This window comes from Filicampus tigris, chromosome 11 (assembly GCF_054856515.1).
Source record: "Filicampus tigris isolate MCC_2025a chromosome 11, RoL_Ftig_1.0, whole genome shotgun sequence".
NCBI classification, from domain to species: Eukaryota; Metazoa; Chordata; class Actinopteri; order Syngnathiformes; family Syngnathidae; genus Filicampus; species Filicampus tigris.
The window spans coordinates 12,824,732-12,848,559 of record NC_141227.1 but is presented as its reverse complement, the minus strand read 5'-3'; the positions used below and the strand labels follow the sequence as shown (position 1 = coordinate 12,848,559).

Genomic DNA, 23,828 nt, shown 5'->3' with positions numbered 1-23,828 from the left:
ATCTTTGGGTAATGCAGTCTGTTCCTATGACTTCTTGAAAATCATCCAACTAAAGCTCCAATTTCGTGGATTTTGGAGTTTTAATCTATATTTTACAGGTAAAGCAGGTCTACAATAACCATCCAGTTAATGCAGTTGGACCATAGCACAGGAAAATTACTACATCCATATATTTTGGTGTCTTGTCTCTTCGAAAAGTTCAACTTTTGGACAGTTGGTACTGCACTTTTTGTTCTCGTGAGACATCCAGTAGCTGCACTTTGGAAAGTTGTGCAGAAGTGATGCAACTCAAACGAGCCCCAGAGGAATCAGAGCACTGCAACTTACTCTGTCAATAGATGCCCTCTAATGAATTATGCAGTGAGTTAACCTCTTACTCATTAATTTATTTAAATACAGTTCGATATTAATTAATTTAACTTCACTAAAAGAGCAAATTAGCTACTATGATTTGCAAATGACAACGCAGAGAAACAGACACGTGATATATTTATGCTGTTCCTCTAATATTCAGCAAACCTCTGTCAGTGATATGGGGGGATCACGCAGGCCTCACGTCGAGAGATCACAACACAAACACTGTGACGCTTATCATAACAACAACAAAAATCCAGTTATTCCCTATTGATGGCATTGCAGAAAGTATTCTTGATCTAAAGTATAAAATTGCTTTCCTGATGTTCTGTCACAGGTGTAAAAATAGCCGAGTTTTGAATTTTAGCCTACACCACACTCTATTTTCTTTGCATTCACATTCTGTAGCTTTTGTTTCTGCTTATGAGGTTGCTTGCTCATGTGTCAGCCCCATGCTCAAAGCCCAATGCATGAAATGACATACGGCATTTACATCAATGCACATTCAAAAGCTGTCACCAATTCATTTGAGATCTCATGCACATTTTTGTTGTTGTTGTTGTGCAGCAATCATATCAGTTTCATTTCTCCCCTCGAGGACAAAAATGTAAACTTCCTTCCACAACAGCTGCCGGAGCATTTTAAAATGATGCGGATATAATCTGTCAAAAAGTTGAAAAGGGATATATATGTGTCGTCTGCGTTTGGTTACTGGACTTCTCCAAGAAGAGAGTGGTAATAGCTGTCATTGGGAAGTGATAGTTATGTTTACTTTTTCCATCTCTGCCACTTGCTGAAAACTTGAGACAGCTGTCTCCGATCCCCTTATATTTTCTTTTCCCACATTTCCTGTCTGTGACCTTGTGTCGACACGTCAAAGGTTGTTTGTCTTCTTGACACTGATCCTCTACTCAAATGTTTCTGTTTTATACCAGCACGGAAACAAATAGAGTGTTTAATCTTTCACTTCCATCATTTTCTTGCCAACTGTTCAATGCATTTTCTATTATCGCAAAAACAATTTGTGCATTTTCAAGTAGCTTTTTGAGATACAGTGAGATGAGATCCAGCACAGTAGATTTCCTGTGTAGTCATTGCTGATTAAGGTGATTTGACGAGATATTAAGTCATGAGGCGTACGCAGTTTTGTGCATGCCACTTCTGCATTTTTGCTTGTTGCCTGTTGGGCTTAGGTTTTACTAACCTAATCATTTTAGAACCTCAAGGTCAAACATTTTAGCTCTGGTCTGTTTGCATTTCAATATTTTTCCCCATAAAAAATAAGAAAAACAGAGAATCCATTCCAGAGTCAAACTGCCACACTGTAAAACTACAGGAATGTTTTTAAGTTAACTAATGTTTCTTTTAAGCTGTAGAAACAAAACACTCCCTACACATGGTTTCATGGCAAGGTGATTTGTGTTACATTTACGCTATGTGTATCTCGTTTTACACTTTTATTTATCAACCAACTATAAAAAGAAGAGTACCAGGGTAAAATATAAAGAAAAAAGGCAAAACACGAAGCCTCAATGTGGAAAAACACGACAACCTCTTGTCATAAAATCCCTTACTGGGGTTGGTCCTCAAGAATAAGGGTTGTAAAATAGAAAGAAATACTAAATAGTAAAATCTGTAGACTTTGGGCAAAGTCGGCACTAGGCAGCGTCTCAGATAGTGGAAGTGTTGTATTTAGATCTGAGGGCAATGGAGCCCATGAAAGTGGTATCCTGGAGGCCTACGTTGAGCTGTGATGCGACTCTTACAGATTGTTGACCTCTGCGGGGCCACCCGCAGGGCCAGATTATTAGGTAACGAGTCCCTGGTGAGAACACTAACCTTCCTGCCAGACGCTCTCCATGGGAGGCACGGCTGATTTGGGCAACACAGTAAATTACATCACTTTTGTAATGCAGCTCTGCTAGTTCATGTTCACCCCATTGTCATAACATTTCCAAAACTCTGGTACAAGGTATGTTCCTATCAAGGTCATCTGAATACAACTCACCCTACAATTTCAGTGCTGGATTCACATTGAAAATTGAGGGAGGAGGATATTATGGTAGTTAAGGTAGCACATATTTTTGTGGTGTATATTTTGTCAAATATTCGAAATAATATCACGTTTGTTAGCGTTATCATTGATGCTCTGGTTAACACCTAAGAGGTGTCCTGCCTGATCCATCAACGTTATTGACCATTCAAGTACGTGATGAAGGTCCCACTGTTAATGATGTAACAAACAAGTGTACCATCCAAATCCTTTTGATGCTTTTTTAAAATTACTTTCAGGGAAAAGTCACCTAAATCCTTAAGGTGGAATTGAATTGTCTTTGCCCTTGTAGCTGCATTTTAATTACAGTAGTGTGATATACAGTACATGTGTAGTTAGAGTTTGGATGCGGGCTGTTGAAGCTCAATGACATAGTAACACAGAGAGAAAAAATTACAGGTCAGCAGGGCTCACAGCTGAGACTTTATGGCAAGATTTACACCCTGTGAGAGTTTACAAGCAGTGTGGGGGGAGTGGGGCTTCGTCAACCCTTCGTTGGACAAAATGGAACAGGTTATTCTTATCCCCCTGAATTTCATATTGAGGAAATCCAGAGAGCCACACTTCTGACACCTGTATTACACGAGGAGGTAACACCCAGTGCACAAGGCAATTAATCTTGTCAATGTCAAGAACGTTTGGAGGAGGGGATGAAATAAAGGTTTGACCTGATTGGCTATGGAACAGTCTCACATTTGGGCCGTTGGGAAAGTGGAAGGTTACGGGGGAAACGTTTGGCACTCACAAGGACAGATGCATCGAGCTTTGATTTATCTGTCTGACTCCTCGATGTTCCCAGAGAGGCCCAGTACGACTACATATGCGGTTGTCCAGAATAAACACACATTAATTGGACCATTAATTACTGGAGCAAATGCGAGGGGGCAAGACATGGAGTGAACCACTTTGATTGCACATTCTTCTCCACCTTTTGTAGTGTGTTTGAGCACGTGTGAGAAGAAAGGGGTGTTTAGAAAGGGGTTATTTAGGTCAAAGCATCCTATGAGCATTGGACAACTTTGCTATTGTTATCTGCATCATGGTCCTCATTCATGTTGTATATTTGAGGCCTTGAGACACTCCCAGAAATCAGGGTGGCTCCACACACAAAAAAAGTCTGACAATGACTTGATTAGTTAATGTTTTAACATTAATTACATAACATTAATTATTGAGTTATTCCACCTGAAACTACTTTTCAATTACTTTGTCCACTCCAAATCATACCAACATTTTATTGTACCCTGTAATGGACTGGCAAACAATTCAGGGTGTACCCCTCCGTTTGCCCAATGTCAGTTGTGATAGGCTCATGCTCATCTCTGATTCTAATGAGGATGAGTGCCCCCCCCAAGCCATTTTTTTGCAAGAATAAAGTATGCTGTATATGCGAGCAATACTCGAATCACAGTATTCTGATTAATATTAGAGTAAAAGTAAAAAGCATCAGAGAAAGAAGACATGCACATTTAAAATCATGTATAACAGAAAGTTTGGGTTTAACTCCCTTAAGACACCTGGATGATGTGATTAGCTGCTAAGCTATTGCAGTTAACTGCGTGTGCTCCACAGGTTTTATAAAACCTTTACGTTTTAGAACATTTCAGAAACAACTCTTGCTAGGCAGTTTTATCACCAGAAACATAACATTTTCATAACAAAATCACTGTGTCTTCTTTGTGTTTGTTTAATATTTTTGAAATGTTTCCACAGTCTGATTGAGGAAATACTGCATGTGAACATGTAATGTCTTACCTGTCATTTATGTTCTTTTCAGATTATAACAATGAAACTGTAATTTCAACAAACCTTTCAATGAAATTTGCACATTACATTTGTGAAGGGCAGTTATTGAGCATTGACAAAGTGTTGCAAAACTGTTTCAGTCATTGGTTATTTAGCTCCACAATTTTAACACAGGAATTCCCATAATGTTAGTCAAAATTGTCCTACATGAGATTTAAGAGGTTGTCATCAGAATGGCAATGGGAGTGAAGCGCCTTGCGTCTATCATTCCTGCTCCGTAATCGTTGCCTAAGTTTAACAACACCTACTTGAGTGTCATGCAGCACAGATTCTAAACCTGTCCGATATGTCGCCGGGCAGAGGGCCAGTGGCCTCTTTGACTCGTGCAGGTTCGTGCTTCACACCATGGTAGCAGTCATCCCAACAATGAGCTTTCTCTGGCTCCAATCTGTCTAGCTATGCAAAGATGCTCTCCTGGCATTTAAGGTCACTTTTAAGGTGACTTTTAAGGTGAAGGAAATGCTGAGAATGTAAATACTTTCAAAAGGGCATTTCTGATGCAGGAGGCATGGATTGATGCATGCCCCTAGGTAAGCTCTGTTTATGCGAACTGTTGGCTCGGCCGAAAGGCGAAGGGAGGGCGCAGAGAGCTAAGAGAGCAGGGTGGTTGACGGTAGGGGCGGAGGAGGGTTTTGAGGTTGTTTGGGGAGACGCTGCAGCCCAGAACACTGCAGAATACACTGAGGCGTGGTAGTGGGAGGTTGACTCTTACAGCCTTTCTATCCTATTCTGATCCTGCATCCTCTCATCCTGCCCGTGACCAATTTAGGTACATTCGTCTGCATCCACTGTAATGGCCTGCTAGCAAGCAGCATTTGCACTGGCCTGATATTATACAGATGGTAGTATGTGGAACCTTAGTGTAATCGGTTATGCATGGCGAGTGATATGAAGCACAAGACTCGCTACAGTGCACCCTGCGGATCTTTGCACAGTGCATTCTCTCTGGCTTCAAATATTTGGTTGGTAAACTGGACCAGTGTTTATTTAAAGTAGATCTTCGAGCCTGTCCTCTTCACTTATTGGAGAATGCATTAATGAAAGACCCGCACTCTGTAAACATAGGAAGGGAGCAATCTGGATGAATAATGCAGCCAAATGTCCAGATGAGACTGAAATTTCTTCTCGCCAAGAGTAATAACGGCATCCATTAAGGGCTGAGAACATTCTAAAGGCATACAGGCAACCACCAACCGCTTGCATCGAAACACTGCAAAGACATTCATCTGATTCATAGTTTAATGTAGATTTATCATCTTCAACGCATAAAAATGCAAATTCCCGTAATACCATCACCCCCTCTTTCCTCTCCTTAGCAGTTGTTAAAGTCAATGAGCTCTTAAACCTCATCACTGAATATGTGGCTGTTGTAAAGTAGACACCCATGGGACTGCATTGGCTTTGTTCCTCTAGACATTCACTGTCTGCATTTCCTGTTTGCCTACGGCTCTGTTTGGTGTTTGCCTGCTGTGCGGTAGTAGCGAGAGCTTGGAAGTTTTCTCAAGATGCTCAATAATATATTTTGCCCAATGATAAGATACTCTTTTATATGCCCACCTGTGTCCCTTTTGTGTGTGAGGCGACACAAAAACAATTGTTGGTGTTCTCTCCCAATTGTCCCCCATCTCCTCTCATTCTCTTTCAGCCCTCTTCTGACCAATCTCCTTTGCTGTACATTATACAGAGTCTAATTGCCGCACTGCCTAATTAGCGGTGTGACCCAACATGCATCATACATTCATGTACTGAGGCCATCCGTCCTTTTTAAGAGAGCTTACAAGCTCCCCGGCTTTGCGGCATTGCGGTGAAGCTAGTTTGCCATCTAGTGGCATATGCACAAGGGGTGCATGACTGAATCTCAGCGAGTAAAACGCCTTCATGGAAAGCTTCAGCCAGGAGACTATATGTGCAATCTCGGCCAACTGAGCTCTGTCTTACGTCGGCTGCAGTGTCAGCCATCTCTTTATACCACCCTGAATATTTAGATGGCTGAGAGTTAAAGGGGAGCATTGTGTGCCAGTCAGAATGGTAAAATGCTAAGCTGCATTTGAGCCCCTGCCAGGCAGCTGTCGGCTTTGCCGTTCTCTTCCTGCCCCATCCTCTCCTCTTAACCCTCAGTAAACAACTGGAACAAATCCTATTTTATTGAAGCTTTTACAAAGTGCAAGGGATCTCTGCAAGCTCCAGTGCCCATCCTCTTTCCTCAGCATGTGCACTGTCCTGAGATGGCGTCCACCACGGGTAGTCAAAAGTCGGCAATCTCTCTCTAATTGCAGCCATAATGAGCGGCAAGTAAAGCGGTGGTCTCTGCACTGTGCTTTTCTGACATGGAGGTTAAGCAGTTTGGACAAAGGATGGATGAATATTATGGGCGCTTAAAGATCGAGACAAAAGTATTTTATCACTGCATTTACATCGGGTGAACATTGAAGAAGAGATTTCTTTTTTTGTTTATCCAGAAAGACACTTTCTAGATAAACACACACATTCTCTGTTGTAGTTCTACCCAAAGATGTTTAATTGGGTTGAGATCAGTGTTCTTTGCAAGGTTTTTCACACCAAATTCATCAAGCAGTAAAGGAACAGAAAAGAGCTTTCCCAAAACTGTTCCCACAAAGTTGGAAACATAAAATTGTCCAAAATATTAGATGAAAAATGCAGTGTTGGCATCATGGGGGGCATTCATGGAGACCCCCACCCCATGCAGTGTAGCATTTTTTGTGCCGAACTTGATATATTTTGCAATTAATGTTTAATTATATTTATTTAAGACACTAACAGTGAGATGAAGATAAAAAAGAATCAAAACAAAAATAAGACAAACATTTTTGATCATTTGCGTATGGTCACATCACATCTGTCAAATGATTGTATACACACATCTGATGGCAAGGCTGACTGCTGTCAAACATTTTGTGCCTGGATGGCACTATGCGAGCATTCTTTTGTGTGTGGGTGAACACGTGCATGTGTCTATGCACCCCCTGACATTCATTGAACATCAGAATGTGCCCCCTTCCCAGATTTGCTCCAATGCACCCCCTCACATTCATTGAACTTCAGAATATGCCCCCTTCCCAGATTTGCTCCAATGCTGACCCTGAAAAAAATAACCTTAGAAGCAATATGCACAAAAGTTGATTTGTGTTTTCCATTCATAACCGGATTATTTTCAGGCAATGTGTGTAACTGAACCTGATGCACACTGTATTCCTCTAACATTGTAGACATGCTGCCCATCCATTTGCCCCTAAAATATCATATTTTGCCATAATTAAGTATTTGGGGCTGAGGCCACGTTATTGTATATATGTGTACAAAAAAATCTTGATATTTTACTAAAGCTCTTTTGAATTATGTTTAAAATGTTTTAAAAAAGCAACAGTGAACGTGTGATATACATCTTATCCAAAGTTGTATTGATTAAAAGTAATGTAAAACAGAGACAAAAATATGACACATTTGGGATATGTTTTTAAAAAGAAGTTACTTTTCATGAGTGCAATACTGACCTTTTGACAGAAAGTGTTGCACTCATGAGAGCCAGTGCAGTAGCTAAGCGTCCTGTTCACAGATTTATATGCTAAGTGTGCACAAAATAATTTTAGGATACATTCGCTGGTCTCAAAATTATTCAATTACCAGGTAGTACTGGAAAGCAGAAACAACTCTGGATGGAAAAATACTACAGCAGTATTTTGGGGTGTGGATATAACTTGACAAGGTATTGATTTGTTTAGATCACAAAGACATGCGGTTAGTTTTGAGGATTTTTAATTAACTTGAGGATATTAGGATGTTTTCGCTGTTTTGTGCACATTTATTTACCAAGCAAATACAGCTGCAGCTGACAACAAATCTCCAGTCAACTACTGTGTAGCGTTCAGACAAAGGCTCAGGTGGCCTGAGTACACGTCCCCACAGGCAGACATGCTCTCAGCTCAGGCAGAAAGAGTGTGAGTGTCATATGAGTCTTTCAGTCAAGAAAAGGTCAGCTCTCCTATGAGCTACATAACATTGGAGCAAATCAACTTGGCTCGCTAATGTCAGAAAGTTTAGCCTCCGGGACATTAAACTTGGTTGTCACACAGGAGACAAGCAGAGGAAATGAAAAGCAAAGATTTCTGCTGCCAAAAGCATCGACCGTCGATGTTTGGACTAGCAACCAGGCTGCATGGAAAGGTCAGGATCTGGTAGACGGACACAGGGTTAGGTCTAATTTGTGACTGATGGTTTTTGATAGACGTCAAAGGAACTTATTTCAAGCCCCAAATCAAATCTGCAAGTGAGTCGGATATCTTATTTCCTCAAACGGCGGTCCTAACACATACTGTCCCTCTCAACAAGTCAGGCTGGTTTGTCTATGTGAGGATGAGGAAAATATGCATTAAGAGGAACTAAAAATTAAAGGGCATGCAAATGGTAACTGCTAATGTGAGGCTGAGACACAATAAATTCCCATTGCAACACAGTAGTGGACAGGTCAATTACAGTTGACCATTCAACAAATAAAGTCCTTCTCTCAAATAGACAATACTGTATGTACCATGTATGTATGTGTACATATATTTTTTGTAGAAAAAATATGTATAAATACAGCAATAATATCTTGGGCACCTTGAATGGTGTTTACAATTGTTTTACCGTAATCTGCAAAGGATCAACATTCAGTGTGTAACAATTTTGCCTGGCATACATTCAATATGAGAAGGGAGCATCATGCATACACTTTCAATTTCAGAGTGCTCTTGATGCTTTGCCATTCTAGGCAGGAATTGAAGAATTTCACACTAAATTCATCTGTTACACAAATCTCAGTTCGCCAACGGAGCTTCTATAAGAAGTATGAAATTAATCAAGTCTAACATTGAAGCACTAAAACTACTGTTGCTTTTCAGGAATGCAACTCAGTAACAATAAATTCATAATCTACAAATACTAATGTAGAGTTAGCCTAAAGCCCTTTCCAAAAATTAGTTTAGCTGGGCGCATTGCGCCGTCAACCCCATTCTTGTGGTGAGGGGTGGTGCTAAAAGTTCCTTGCTATCATCCTGGTTTTGTTTCGCTGCAAAATAATGAGCCGATCTCCTTAAAATGTAATTTTGCTCGCCAATGTAGCATATAAGCGCGCCACTTCCGGGTTCATGTCACGCAACCAATCGAGTGCCAGTATTCGCAATACTGGCATCCGATTGGCTGCATAACCCAAGTGATATAACACACGTCTGAATAATACACTAATGATTGGCTGACTGGCGCACGTGACATTTCTTCCGCGAGTTATGTAAACAAAAGCCAACCGTGTACACTCTGATGTACACAGTACATTATTCTTCCAATTTGAAAAAAAATAAATAAATAGAACTGATGTGAATTGAAGCACACGTTGATTATTGACACTTTCAACGCATTTAGCGGCCCCTGCTCCCTTGTGTGGCTTCGTAATCAATCTTCGGTCGAGACCGCTCCCATATGTCACTGTGACTTGCCATCGACAACACATTAGAGCGACATATAAGCTACAATACAGTGAGGCTTACTGCAGTGCTGTGAAATTTCACACGATATTGCAATAAATATCATGCCGTGACAGAGTCACTGATGATGTTGTGGTTCACAGGCCTGAGTTGTGTGCGGGCAGCGTGGGATCGGTTCCCGCTCGGTGACGGTGTATGTGTGTCCCCTGCGACTGGCTGGCGACCAGTTCATGGTGTAGTCTGCCTTTCACCCATCGTCAGCCGGGATAGGCTCCAGCACCTCCCCGCGACCCTGTACAGGATAAGCGGTTTGGAAGATGACATATGACATGACATCATGCCGTGACATCAGTACCACGATAAAACCAAACCGTGAGCTTTTAATATTGTTACAGCAGGTTTGTCTGATGAAAGTATAATTTTGGCCCGCGATAGGATTGTTAGGAAAACCTTGGCCCGCCGCTAAACTAAGTTGCTCATCTCTATTTTACACACAGTGAGCAATATAGTGTGTGTGAGACGGCTCGTTTGATGGTTGTTTAATGGAACGGATTACATTTGTCAATCAAGGTACCAAGTGCCTGAATACCACGTGCATACACTTCGACACAAATGACTTGGAGTGGAAAAAAGTTGAGTAGTGTTGGCCTAAAAATATGTAATGGCAAGCCATTTTGCCTGGGCTTCATTAGAACCTTTCAAGGCTTCAAATCGACACGAGCCCCTCCATTTTAACACCAGGAATGAACTTCTCATACACAGTTTTTTTACTTAAAGGTCAGGCAGAAAAGTACACATCATTGTTTTCAACATTTATGGAAGTACTCCTACCAACTTGCTTGGAACATTTCACGGGCTAAAAAGGAAAACAATGAACGGGAGTTTGTCAAAACATGTAAACGAGTGTGAGGGAGTGGAGGGAACAGTGTGTATATATATATATATATATATATATATATATATATATATGCATGCATATCTATGCTGTGGCTCTTTGCAGTAACACAGTCAAAAGTGTGGCTCTTTGTCTTTGAGTGGTTGGCCACCCTGTAGTAATGTGTTTAACTATGATTTTCATTTTCATTTTGTCAGCGTTAAACATATCATTTACAATCAGTTAAAGAGCTTCTACAACACTGGTATAGCTATTAAAACGTAGTAACATAAAATTGCGTATTAGCAGTGCTGTTAGTTTAAGACAGCCGTGGCGTAAACCTTACATTCGGTGGTGGTCTAATACATTTGTTCAGCACTGTCTCTTTTGAGGATAATTAAATACCTCAACGTTACAGAGAGTGCTCAATTATTCCAATGCGACGACAAAGCTGCCTTTGGGTGTGATGATGTCCCTTGACCCCGCGCCATTAAATTCTGTGAAAATCAGCCTTGTGTTTTTGTGCCTGCCTGCCAACAGACAAACTAATGCCATCAAAACGATAACCTACTACAGTAATTGGGGATAGCGAATGACCTTGTCATATGACATAACAGCATAAGTGATATCTGTACTGTATGAGAGGGAGTGCGCCCGGCTTGAGCTGGATCCTGTTGATCTCGTTTCAAAAAGCCTTATCTTGTGACCCCACTCAACAGGGCATTCGCCAGGTGGATTACCTCTTATTTTCACAGTGGATTTACTTTATTGCCAAAAACGCAACACATCCTGCCTTCTCCGTTTTACACCACAGAGGCGATTCTGGCAAGCATGAGCAGTCAGACAAGGAACGTCTCAGAGAATATGTTGACATTTGGGATAAGGATTATGGAATCATCCTATCGGAGCGCCTCCACAGTGGTGCTGTTGTTGTTGACTTTGCTGTCATTTTGGGGCATGTGTTCTAGGACCGGGCTTCATGTTTGCTGTTCTCTTGTATGCTTAACAAGTTGCTGCAGAGCTGAAGCCACGGGAGGGGTTGGGATTCATGTGGATTAAGACAGAAGTTAAAAATGCAGTCATCTTTGCTGTCGGATGCTGCATGATGCAGCTTCTTTGTTTCGCATCTCCAATACGGCTTTACTAGCACCATTATTGAATCGGCACTTAATGTTGAGTGCTTTATATATTACTTTTCACGGTTTGCTGGTTTTTAGAGGGGGTCTGCTGAATACACGTGGATGGGTGTCTCTCTTTAATTTACTTAAGAAGCTAGTTCATCTTTTCATCTGATCTTCCCTCAATGCCACTCCTCCACAATCGTGTCTTCTTTGTCCTTCTCTCTCTCACCCCTTATTTCTCTCCTTGCCTCCCTCTTTCCAATCTACTGCTATGACCTGAAGGAGGGCTTCACACTGTGGCACTCAAATAATAATCAAGCACGAGGATGTTGTCAAATTTCTAGAACACTGAGTGTTGCATAGCAACAGAGATTGCCACGGTGATCCAACAGGCACTGGAAGTTGGGTGCGCAAGAAACGGGGCGTGTTAGGAGACAGGAGATGGGAAGATGACAAGAAAACTGGAGAGAGAGATGAGAGGAATACAGTTGTGATGATACATACAGAGTGGGTACTGAGTTAGAAATGTGGTAAATTAAAGTTTACTTTGCTGAGAGGAAGGATTCACACCATGTTGGCTCACTTTGTGTTCCATTCTTGAGGCATTTAAATTACAATTACCGTCATGTTGACATATTGTATTATTAAAACATTTATGCAAACATTGGGAGGCGTGACGTTGATGGAATGCAAAGCTTTTGTCATTTAACAATCCCCTTATGATTGCAAAGATTCTTATGCATGAAGCAAGGTTTTTCTCTCTCATCTTTTTTTAATGTTATCCCACATTCTTTTATTTTCAGCAGCTAGAATATCCTCTTCCTGTGCCTGATGCCTAGAGACAGCTTTGGACTGTTTTTCACCTCTGACACTTATGTGCACTATGGCATTGAGTCTACACACAGAAAAATATCAGACACGTGCTCATGGGAAAGAAGGTTTTTTTTTGGTGGGGGTGTTTTTTTTAGCAGTAGCAGATAGCTGCATTAATCTGCTTTGAATACTTTCTATATCTCTTAATTATGACACAGACTAAGGAAGAACTTCAAGAATAATAACAAGATGATAAACATAGACAGGATGAGGTGACTGAACATGCGACTACTCTGGACAATTGAAAACTGGTGACCTATGACTCAGAACGGCACACACAGGTGGCAGACACTGGCTACAGGAGACGACTGACAACACCTGAAAGATGACAGACAGTTGGAGATAATAATCACACAAAAGAAAGTACCTCTCTCGTATAAAAGACAACACGACATAAAATGACAGGCAAAGTCTGTTTCGCGCTGTGACTTTTGATCTAAGTTATCTCAGGCACGAATCATTTTAATAGTTTGACCTATTAAACTAAGAGAGGATTCTCGAAAATCGTTTCAGTGCAAATGCATACTGCTTCGGTCAGGACTTGATTCTTTTTTGTCTCACATTTGTTGTGTATTGTGCGTTATAAAGTTCCACTTACATACAGTATAGAGCATCTACTGTTTAAACATTGTCTGCACTGTTAATAGTCTCTTTGAAGATTAGCCAAAAACGGTTAAAGGGAAAAAGTCAACCCAAACATATAACATTTTTTTCAAGAATATATTCTATCCAGGCCCACTCGTCCAAACACGGCATTCTGATTAATATTACGTTTGTGGAATAAGTTAAGCAGCAAAATTCACCCGTTTTAGCCATCTCAGGGGACAGCCATTTTGCCACTTCTGTCGACTGAAAATGACATCACAGATGCTCAAATCTCAGATAACAAGCAATCAAGGCTCAGTTTAAGAAAACAGGTGAGCTGTGATTGGTTGTTACCTGAGCCCTGAGCAACTGTGATGTCATTTTCAGTTGACAGAAGTGACAAAATGGCCGCCCCTAGAGATCGCTAAAAACGGGTGGATTAACTCTTATTCCACAAACGCAATATTTATCAGAATGCCTTGTTTCAACTTGTTGGCCTGCATAGAACATATTCTTGAAAAAAAAAAACATCTTTGGGTTGATTGAAGCACTGATATGGGATATTTTTGTCATCTATGAAATCTGACCTTTCGAACCATCTACAAACTGAATATATCTTCAGGCTATAATGTTTATTTAAATGGTAGTTACCCCCCAAAAAACATTATTAGCTTTGAGTTTGTTTGCTGAGCACTGAATGGACTGCCACAATTTATCTTAATTATAATATGCAAAGCACACAGTCATTATGCACTTTGCAGTTGAAAGCAATGTTAGGGCAAATATGCAGAAATGATTCCAACATCTGAATAATTCATGCCTTGCTTGGAATAATAATATATGAAATATTCATTAACATAATTACTTATCTCTGTTATCTCCTATTGTTGTGATGTTGGGAGAAAGGGTTGTGGTGGAGGTCAGGATGGTCGGACCTTTTGGCAAAGGGAGCGCTTATTATGTTTTCGCATTTATTCATTGCCAGTGGAGTTAGGAAAAATCAACATCCAACCTTATTGAAATGGTTGTCTTTGTAAGGTTTATACAGTATATTTCTAATACTGAGACTTATCTTAATCATCTTACTACATATCAGAACACATCGAAAAGGCAGCGCTTACCATTGCTACCAATGAAAATGTTAAAATGTATCATTGCCATTCGCCCTTATCCTTCTTGTAAAAGTTGATTAAAAGGTGCATCGCTGCATCAAACAGCATGAATACAGAAAAGCGCAGAATAGAACCACATTTATGGCTAAGATTGAAATTGACTGTGCTGCCTCTTTGCTTGTTTTGTTTACATGCCCCTGTAATTTATTAACTGCATGAAACCCACATAGCAAAAACAGATGAATACCTATGCAAACAGATGATTATGCAGTGCGACCGAGAGCTCTCAGTGAATTCTGGTCTTTTTTCACTGATGCTCTCACGCATTCACATCAAAATGCATAGCAATTATTCAAAGTCAACATACATTTGAGCGTTGGCGGAATCAGTTGTGGCGCATTATGTTATGATTCTTTGTGAACTGTGTTGTCATCATTCCATCCATAGGAATACATGATATCGATTCAACCTAACAAATGTCTAAAATGATGAAAGCCTAATTAGAGGCATAATCATGTTTAGTTGTAATACAGATAGCACATGTTCATTTAATTGAATTAAGGCTCAAAAGTGACATTGCAAAAACCTCGGGGGTGGCCTCAAGCATCCCGATTGAGTGAGGGCATTCAGTTGGTGTGTGAACTAAGATAGTGGTCACAAAATTTCATCACCTGTAACCCCCCAATGCCACCTACTGTAGTGGATGAACAATTATGCTTTATTCTTGCATGCTTCCTGGAGTCACACATTCCCACCTGGCATCCACCCCCCATTTGATAATTGCAAGTCTTGCATAGCCAGTGATGTTCTGCCAATTGAGATTCTTCTCACAGGGGGTTTACCCCAAACCTCTACTGCCTTACACCCACTCTGTAAATCATACTAAGTTTAGTTTGCTTCAGAAAGCAATCCACCTCATTAAGATGTCAGTGTTTGAAGTCCTGCGCACTTTCAAGGACTCAAGGCTTTTTGTAAAACGATCACTTCCCGCTGACCTTGCTCGTCAATACCGGCCAGCTCTGTGGCTTGGCCGGCGCGCTGCTGTATTTGCTCTCTGCTTTGATTGATGCACGGGGGACTCGCACAGCTGGAAGAGGAGACAGTGAACCAGAGGAGCGAACAAAGACTTGCAGGCCACACGGGGTGCAGCAATTAAGCTGTTTTCTTGTTGTTAATTAAAAGCAAATTAGAGAGTGCGACAGGAGTTGCTGTCAAGCCTTATTTGCTGGCAGTGTGTGTACAGAGTAACACCTGTTGTTGCATCTTCACTCTCTCATCTCAATCTCCTTTATTTGTCTTCCTTAGGGGCGTAGAGGAAAGACTGGGAAACCTGGACCTGAAGGCAAGCCTGTGAGTGATACTCTGTGACATACACAACTAAATACAAGAACCCGATTAAAGACGTGACCTCCAAATATACAAAATGCGGTTTTCCTCATGTATAATGTATTGTAATGAAATGTCTGCAGCAATTGCAGATTAATCCCAAACACAAACAGCTTCGGGCTTTTATCCCATTAAGAGTCTAATTTAATTCAACTTTGGTTTCTAGAATTCCCAGGCCCCATCAAAAAAAAGCAGAGCAGACAAACATTCCATACAAAAAAGTCCACACCACAGAAGTCTGACCATGTATTTATTTCCCATTCAATTACTGGTTAATTCCAGTTTTGATTTTTAGGCATGAATTATGTAAATAGCTATATAATATCAAAGTGGAATTTAGTTTGTAGGGTTTTAAGACTATTGAGTACAAAGTAATCAATGATTTGTGAGAATTTTTTGTGATAAGTTTGAAATATTTCAAATCAAGGCTATAAAAGAGGAAATTAAGCACTTGAGAAAGCTTGTATTAATGAGATGACTAAAAAGTGAGTGTGCCCCAGTGCGGTTTTTGTGTTTTCATCTTTTCCTCAGCAATCCAAACCAATTCAAGCTTCTGTTTGTGCGTTTGTGTAGTCACACACACACACACACACGCACACCCCCACACACACACGCCCAGCCCCACACACACCCCACACACACACACACACACACACACACGTGAGGCCGCAAACATATGACGCGTTAAAAAAAGGAGACTGCTTGTGAGACTAACTGCTCTGATGGCAGGACAAACAGGAGTGCCATATTGCTCCACTGCTTCGGGTGTCCAATTATTTTCACACACTATTGCCCTGATTGCACTCCTGATCTGGATCAAGGGTTTTCTTACTTTATCGAGTACCAGAATCCAGAGAGATCACGTTCTGCTTCGATCACTGTTATGCTCTATAGCTTCAATTATCTTTTGTATAATTGAGCCACTCGCTGTTAAATGTCTCCCACATGACTCATTGTAAGCCTTGCCTCCTTAATAACTCATAAAGTTGTAGGACGCAAAGTCGAAAGAGAAAAGAAAGACAAGGCTGGAGACGGTGTGACATTTCTAAATGGCAAGTTCTTGACGGTACTCTTAGCATGTGCCAGCTTTGCCTTCTTCCCATGATAGTGACATTTATGACTCACCTTTTTTTGCAAAGTTGGATCTCAGGGCCAAAATTATCTATTCAAAACACCCAACAGGCCGCCACTCGCTCTTGTCCTTTGGCAGCAGGAGAGCGCTGGCAGCTGAGGGAGGAACAGGTACTTTTCAATGTCATATTAGAATCACACCATGACAGGAGAGTCTGTAAACACAGCACAATAAATAAAGACACAAAGATGATTCATAGACCGCTGTGTGTCTTACTGCAAAGGTGAGGCTGGTTTTACACAACAGGTGCCTCGATGACGTGCTTATATACAATTTTTGGAATCTCTAGTTATACATTTTCAAGTGACATGTACCCAGTACAGTGTGCTTACATTGACTGAATACATTAAAAAAACACACACAGATGCACTCAATACACAGCAATAAAAAAACACATAATACAAAGATTAGGCTTGGGTACCATTCAGTTGACCTGGACTGGTTCTTCCACACATTAGTTGAAATTAAGATAACCTCATCATTGCTGCACTGGTTGTAGAGTAATGTGTTTACTTTATTTAATGGACTGTGCACCTCCACTGATCTATATTTAGACCATCAATGCATTTGCTCTAGTTTGATTTACAACAGCTGCCTTTTTACGTCTGCACTACATTATTTGAGTTGTCACTTGGACCATGTAGTATAAATCTAGTAGAGATCCAGAAAATTGCATTCCATCACCATCTCTAAACATTAAAACCTTGGCTAAAAATTGCACTTGGTCGTGCGCAGAAAATGTTGGCCTTATATAACTAAAGCACCCAAGGTGAGCTTTGACCTAATTCAAAGTAAATATGATGAATAGGATCAAATCAAATTACAGTACATGGCAAACGTCAAGCTTAGATTTCACCTCTGAAATAAGTGAAATGCTTTATTTACTTGCTACATTTTTTGAAGGAGAAAGTGTCAAGTTTGGGTTTATCACCAAACTATCACACAAACCGGCATGTGGCATTTATCGGTAAATTTAGATCCTGTTGGCAGACCAGCTCCGACCTGCAACTTTGTGCGTGTGTGTGTGTGTGCATGTGTGCATGTGCGCGCAAATGTTTGAATGCTCAGAGACATCAATGCTATGCAAAGAAGTTACTGGCAGTGTAGTCGTACACTCGCCTGACTACAATGTAGGCAGTGTTGGTTCAATTCCTGCTCAGTTATAGTTTGATTGTGAGTGGCAGTGGTTGTGTGTCCTTATATCTGCCCTGTGGTCAGCTGGCTACTATTGTGTGATCTGCCTTCCACACAAAGTCAGCTGCAGGCTCCAGGTTCTTGATGACCATGAACAGGATCCCTCAAAAATTACACTCAATTGTCTGATAACTAGTTGTTTACAGCTATGAAGGTATGTCATGTCAAACCTGTCGCCCAGTAGAAAAACCTCCTTTGACCTCCAAGTTTGTATTCATAGCGTGAAGCTAATACCTCAACATCAATGGCAGCTGTCAGTCCGTTATAGCTTATCTGTGCATCGTAGAGCCCACCAGCGTCACCCATTGTGACTCACCACTCACCCTCAATAACAGACAGATGGTCATTAGGTACAGTATCTTTTCAAAAAGGCTTCGCAATCATTTTCATGTGGCCCAGAGGTGCCCGTAGCTCACAGGAGGCACATAACATATGTGGTGTAAAACATCCCCAGACATGGATCTCACAAGGCCTCCCACTGGCACTGTTGCTACCCATTTTGCCTCATTTGCCAGCACACCCCCACCTGCTCAACACCTCCAGCGGCCAACTTGTGATTAAGCCAAGAGTGAAAATTAGAAGGCAAACCTCTTGACTGCACTGTTGATTTCTCGTATTGACATGCCGTGTAGCAGGTTGAATCTCTGAGTCGTTTTCTGCACTCTTTGCCAAGAGGAAGGGGGAGTGTCAGCTGGCCGACCTTGACAAGAAAGTTGTCTGCATGAGAACACACTGAATTTGAACTCAAAATGACGGGACGGCTGGAGGTGCACCATACTTATTTGAGGTGTTATATTAAAGAATTTATTTAGATCTAAAACCAATAAAGTACAAGGTAATAATGTCACTGTAGCCCAGCAGTGGGACACAATGCGAACTGATGTCAGGCGCATGTTACCCCGGAGAACTTGTTTTTTACCTAACTAGGCAAGTATAATTGCACTTCTAATACCATACAGTAGATGGCAGCGGTACTCCCTTTGTCAGCGTGTGTGCAGGGAGTATAGCAGTTTGGATGTCACGTGACTGATCCCATGTGAATTTATCTACGCAAACATGCTGGATAGTAGCGGCAGTAGGCGAAGGATGTACAATGGAGAGTAGTGACAAAATTTGCGTTTATCAGTCAACATACTGTTTAAAGGTGAAGTCAACCCAAAACTATTTTTTTCAAGAATATGTTGTATGCAAGCCCACTAGTTGAAACAAGGCATTCTGCTAAATATTGCGTTTGTGTAATAAGAGTTAATCCACTCGTTTTTAGCCATCTCTGGGGGCGTCCATTCTGTCACTTTTGTCGACTGAAAATGACATGACAACTACTCAGGGCTCAGGGACGACCAATCACGGCTGACCTGTTTTCTGAAGCTGAGCCGTTATTGGTCATTACCTGAACCCTGAGTAGTTGTGATGTCATTTTCAGTCGACAGAAGTGACAAAATGGCCGCATGAAATGGCTAAATACGTGTGGATTTTGCTGCTTTTTTCTCATCTTACACAAACGCAATAGTAATCAGAATGCCATGTTTCAACTAGTGGACCTGCTGGGAACTTATTCTTGGAAAAAAATATGCTTGGGTTGATTTCCCGTTTAAGTGAATTTACAACTATTTTTGATAAAAAAGACATAATGAGATGCATGCACTGTACGCACTGGACAGGTTTGCAGATTTCTGTTAAGCGCCAGGAGAGCTTTTAAGAACTATCACAACGGCTGATGGGGAGAACTCCAACGATGATTTCTTCCGATCACCCAGCTTTATATAGCTGTACACTACAAAACATGCTCATTGTAGCCATTAATCCTGACTTCAGTTTGATTAAAAAAAAAAAAATCATAAATTATTTTATTCATTTTCGTTTTGTTGTTGTAAGTGTGTTAAATATTGTGTTCCTGAGTTAATGTTGCTGATCAATTTGCATTTACTTGTTAAATGTATTACCAATGTTTTCTTCTTCCTAGCTGGGGCATAACAGAAAATAATTGAGAAGTGCTACTATAGCCCCTCAATACTGCCTGTAAAACCTCACATTTTTCTGCCTTTGGTCTGTCTTACCGTTATGTTTAAACCATGCCGACACGGAATGGGGAGACAAAGTTCGTAAACGTTTCACAAGTTGATCTCATCACGCATCTAAAATATCTGATTGCGGGATGTCATGTATCTGTGTGAACACATTTACATCAATATCCAAGATTTCTTCCAAGACGTTTTAGTTTTCTTTATCTATTTTTGTTTTACTTTACATGTTAAACTAGTAGAGTAATAAAGTCAAAACATGTAATGTTGCCGATCTGATGAAGCTAGCGATGTGCTGGTAGCACTGGGATGCTACACTAAAAATACTGTATAGTTAAGTAAATGAAAAAAATGATTAAGTATTGATTTAGTATATGTGGTTGTTAAGCAGCAGTACAAAATACCCAGCAAGAAAATCACCTACCAAAACTGCAAAAGGAAAAGAAAGGCCATAGATCTAGACACAAGATAAGTAATCAGACATTGAAGGACAGAGAAAACCTAATTATCAATTAAGAGCTTTGGTTATCACAGTCTCCAGCCTCAAAGCTGAAATGAGACAGTTGCGCTGACTTCAGTCCAAATTGGTTCACGACTGATTTGCTCATGAATCAACAGCTGCCTAAAACGTATAATACCAATTAGACCTTTCTCAAATATAATAGTTTTGAGAGAGGACTAATTGTTTTTGTTTTCATTAATCTTGAGTACATCCAACAGTTACCCAGTCACCACTAAAGCAAATGCTTATATTGGTATGCCTTTGATGAGGACTTGACAGTACAGCAATTCCAGCCCTTACTGGTACTGCTTCCACCAAGCAATGTGTGCTTTGTGTTTGAAAGGTTTAATTTCACGTGCATGTCAATCCTTTTTAGTAAATAGTCATACCCGACTTTGCTTTTTTTCAAACGTTGTGGATGACAGTCTTTTACCCCAGTTAAATAACATGACAATCTAACCAGGTACTGAATGGAATGGAATTTACACAAGCAAACATGATAGGGAGAGTAACTAACAGTAACAGACGCACAGTAGCTTTTTTGGGCGGCAATAATAGAGCACCATCAGGGTTTGTTCACTCACTCCTTCTCGGTGGGCAACTTTATACATCGTGATTGGACCAAGCATAGAAAGACACTACTGCAGCATGTCTAAGCTGTTTGCAAACCCCCCACGGTGTGATTTATGAAAGAAAAAAAAGAAACACACACACACACACACACATTTTTCCGGGAAGACAGTGTTCTCATGAATCATGTCGCATGTATTTTTGGACAGCCTCAAACATGCCCTGGAAGAAAGCTGCACATATAGATGATGCTCACAGGAATCACAGCAGGCGCCTTTGCTAACAGACAAGCATCTGCAAAAGGTAATCCAGCCAAATAAGGGTCAAGCAGATAGATACCAGGGACAGGCAGTGTCGGAAACACCTACATCAGTACGGTAAAGTTCTGTCAGTGTAGTCCATGAGATACTGTGGCAGAAGGCAAACGCAAGGTGGTAGCTATACTGGAAATAGAGAAGGAAAGTTGGGTAATGGTGAGAAGGGGATGAAAGTGAAAAATCGGGGTCACGTGTGACTTGGTCTAAGAAAAAATGTCAGAGACATTGCTTGTCCTTGTCTCATGTGCTTTGCTTGGTCATTGTCTTAATGGAATGATTGTACCCCAAAGGGGACACTTCATTTTTACATTTTGGTCACACACCTGTAATTTTTTTGACCTTTCAAAAGTTCCAATCTGTTCACAGTGCCTTGTGGTCCTGTAATTGTCCCAAAGCGGTATATTACTGTGGATCATACCCTGGCTGTGAAAATGTTATGAATGAGTCTTCAGGTATTATGTCAACTTCCAAAAGCTTAGGAGAAAATTCTGTTACAAACAGAGCGCCGCACATGGACTCTTTGAAATCTTTGATAATTGCTTGAAAAAAATTGATTTTAAAAAAGTGAATTAAATCGAGGCCTGTGTGGGGATCGAGAAACATGGTGTTATTGGGAAACAAGAAAGGCTGCATAGTTGCAGAGTTTTTTTTTTTTTTTTTAATACTTTTTGGGTTTTTACCAATCAATGAGCTGGTTAAGTTCAATGGTCGGGATTGGTTTTAATAATTCTCTTTCACAGTTGCACATGCACTGGGGATGGGCAAATTGGGTTTTTAAACTAATTTTGAGTCACTCGTCCTCTTTTGAATTGAGGCCCATTTTAAGTCTCAGGCACCGCTTTGTTAGGTATTCTACAGGGAACAAAGTGGAAGCAATTGTTCGCTTCCAACCAGTCATACGATGATCGTGAATGTGCCATGACAATACTCTTCCACTGTTAAAGAGTTTCACATTGATTTTCTAACCTCTGACTATCACACTGACTGTGTGTGTGTCTGTGTATGTACTGTACGTGAAAACACGTCTTTTACTTTTTACAACTGTTTACTCATGCTAACATATTGTGCGCTGTTGCTTACAGGTGTACAGGTGGGCACCGTCGTATTTAAAAGTGGATTTTGCACTAGCAAGCTATCAAGATGGCTTTGATGGTTTTCACCATGACCATGGAACATTTGTCAGAGTATGAATTGATGGAATTGGAAGTGTTAGTGAAAGTGACAAACAGATATATTACTGAGTTAAAGAACAGCAACTGTATAAAATGCATGTTTTATCCATTATAGCTCACCTCGAACGCTTACAAATTGGATGTACATGCCCATCCTGCATAACACTGCCTTTAAATCGCCATCCCTGCTGTGTCCACAGAGGCTCCTGCCGGAAATTCTGCCATGCTGGGCAGCGTTCTGTCTCTGCATTCTGACCGCGGCATTTAATTACACAATAATGTTATAATTATTCCATGTCCGTATAGAATACATTCTGGGTCATGAATCCTTACCTAGTCCCCCTAACAATGACCTTTGATGAAGTAAATTTATAGTAGGCTTTGCTTCTTGAAATGGAGTGACATCATCAATATAGTGATTAGGCAAGTTTAAAAAAAGGGAGGGAGGCACATATGGCTAATAAAGCATCGCCAAATTCAATTAGTCCAGTTTTCACAAAGTGCCTTCACCTTTCCTGAAATTGTAATATGACAATCCATCTGTTCATATACAGGAACAGTCTGCTGATTTAATAAAAAGTGAGGAAACAGAGGATATAGCTCATTAAAGAAAACTATCACAGTGGCTGTTGTCAAAGTAATTGGGGGAGGGTTGTAGCATAATTTTAAGTTTAACTTAACAGCCCAGGTGCTGCTACGCTGTTCAGAAATACATTATAACTTCTATCAGATGTTCTTGTTTTTTAGTTTCTGTACAGATATTTTGTAGCATCTGAACTGTTTTTTGGTAGTGTTTCACTTATACCCGGAATGGGAAAAAATAGTTGCTGATGAATCTCTCTGATCTAAGGGTGTTTGCAAGTTTAAAAGGTCAAAAGTTGTGTAAAATGCATAAAAGTAAGATGAGAGTTCTGGCAAGTCCCCAAGAGACCAAAAAGTTTTCCCTGTTTAGATTTCCATCACAGATGTATCTTACTTTTCATTCCCTGTACATCACGGCCAATGTGAAGGTACACTTGCTGTTTACTTTGACATTTTCCCAGATAAGTGACAGTGAAAGAAATCCTATTAAAATGCACCAAGGACGGCTCACCAGCAATCATTAAGTGCCATCTATTGGAAGACAGCGGAATGGACCATGGAGAAAGTGCTGCAATGCAACAGGGGCTGATGTTTTCCACCGTCTTAGACTCTCACACTGTTCCGATGTTTTAAATGATAATTTGAATGTATCATATTTGAATTCAGCCATTTTGTTTTTCTGACACCTTATTCGCAG

General features: G+C 40.6%; 1 protein-coding gene across 4 annotated transcripts in view; it reads left to right on the top strand.

Annotated features, from left to right (window-relative positions):
• Nucleotides 1-23,828, top strand: part of LOC147139788 (uncharacterized) — a 115,596-nt gene that overhangs the window by 48,943 nt on the left and 42,825 nt on the right. For all 4 annotated transcript variants that reach the window (XM_086045159.1, XM_086045160.1, XM_086045161.1 and 1 more), the window contains one exon: nt 15,561-15,605. In XM_086045159.1, the coding sequence (XP_085901285.1) occupies nt 15,561-15,605 (45 nt within the window). The remainder of the gene's footprint in view (nt 1-15,560; nt 15,606-23,828) is intronic.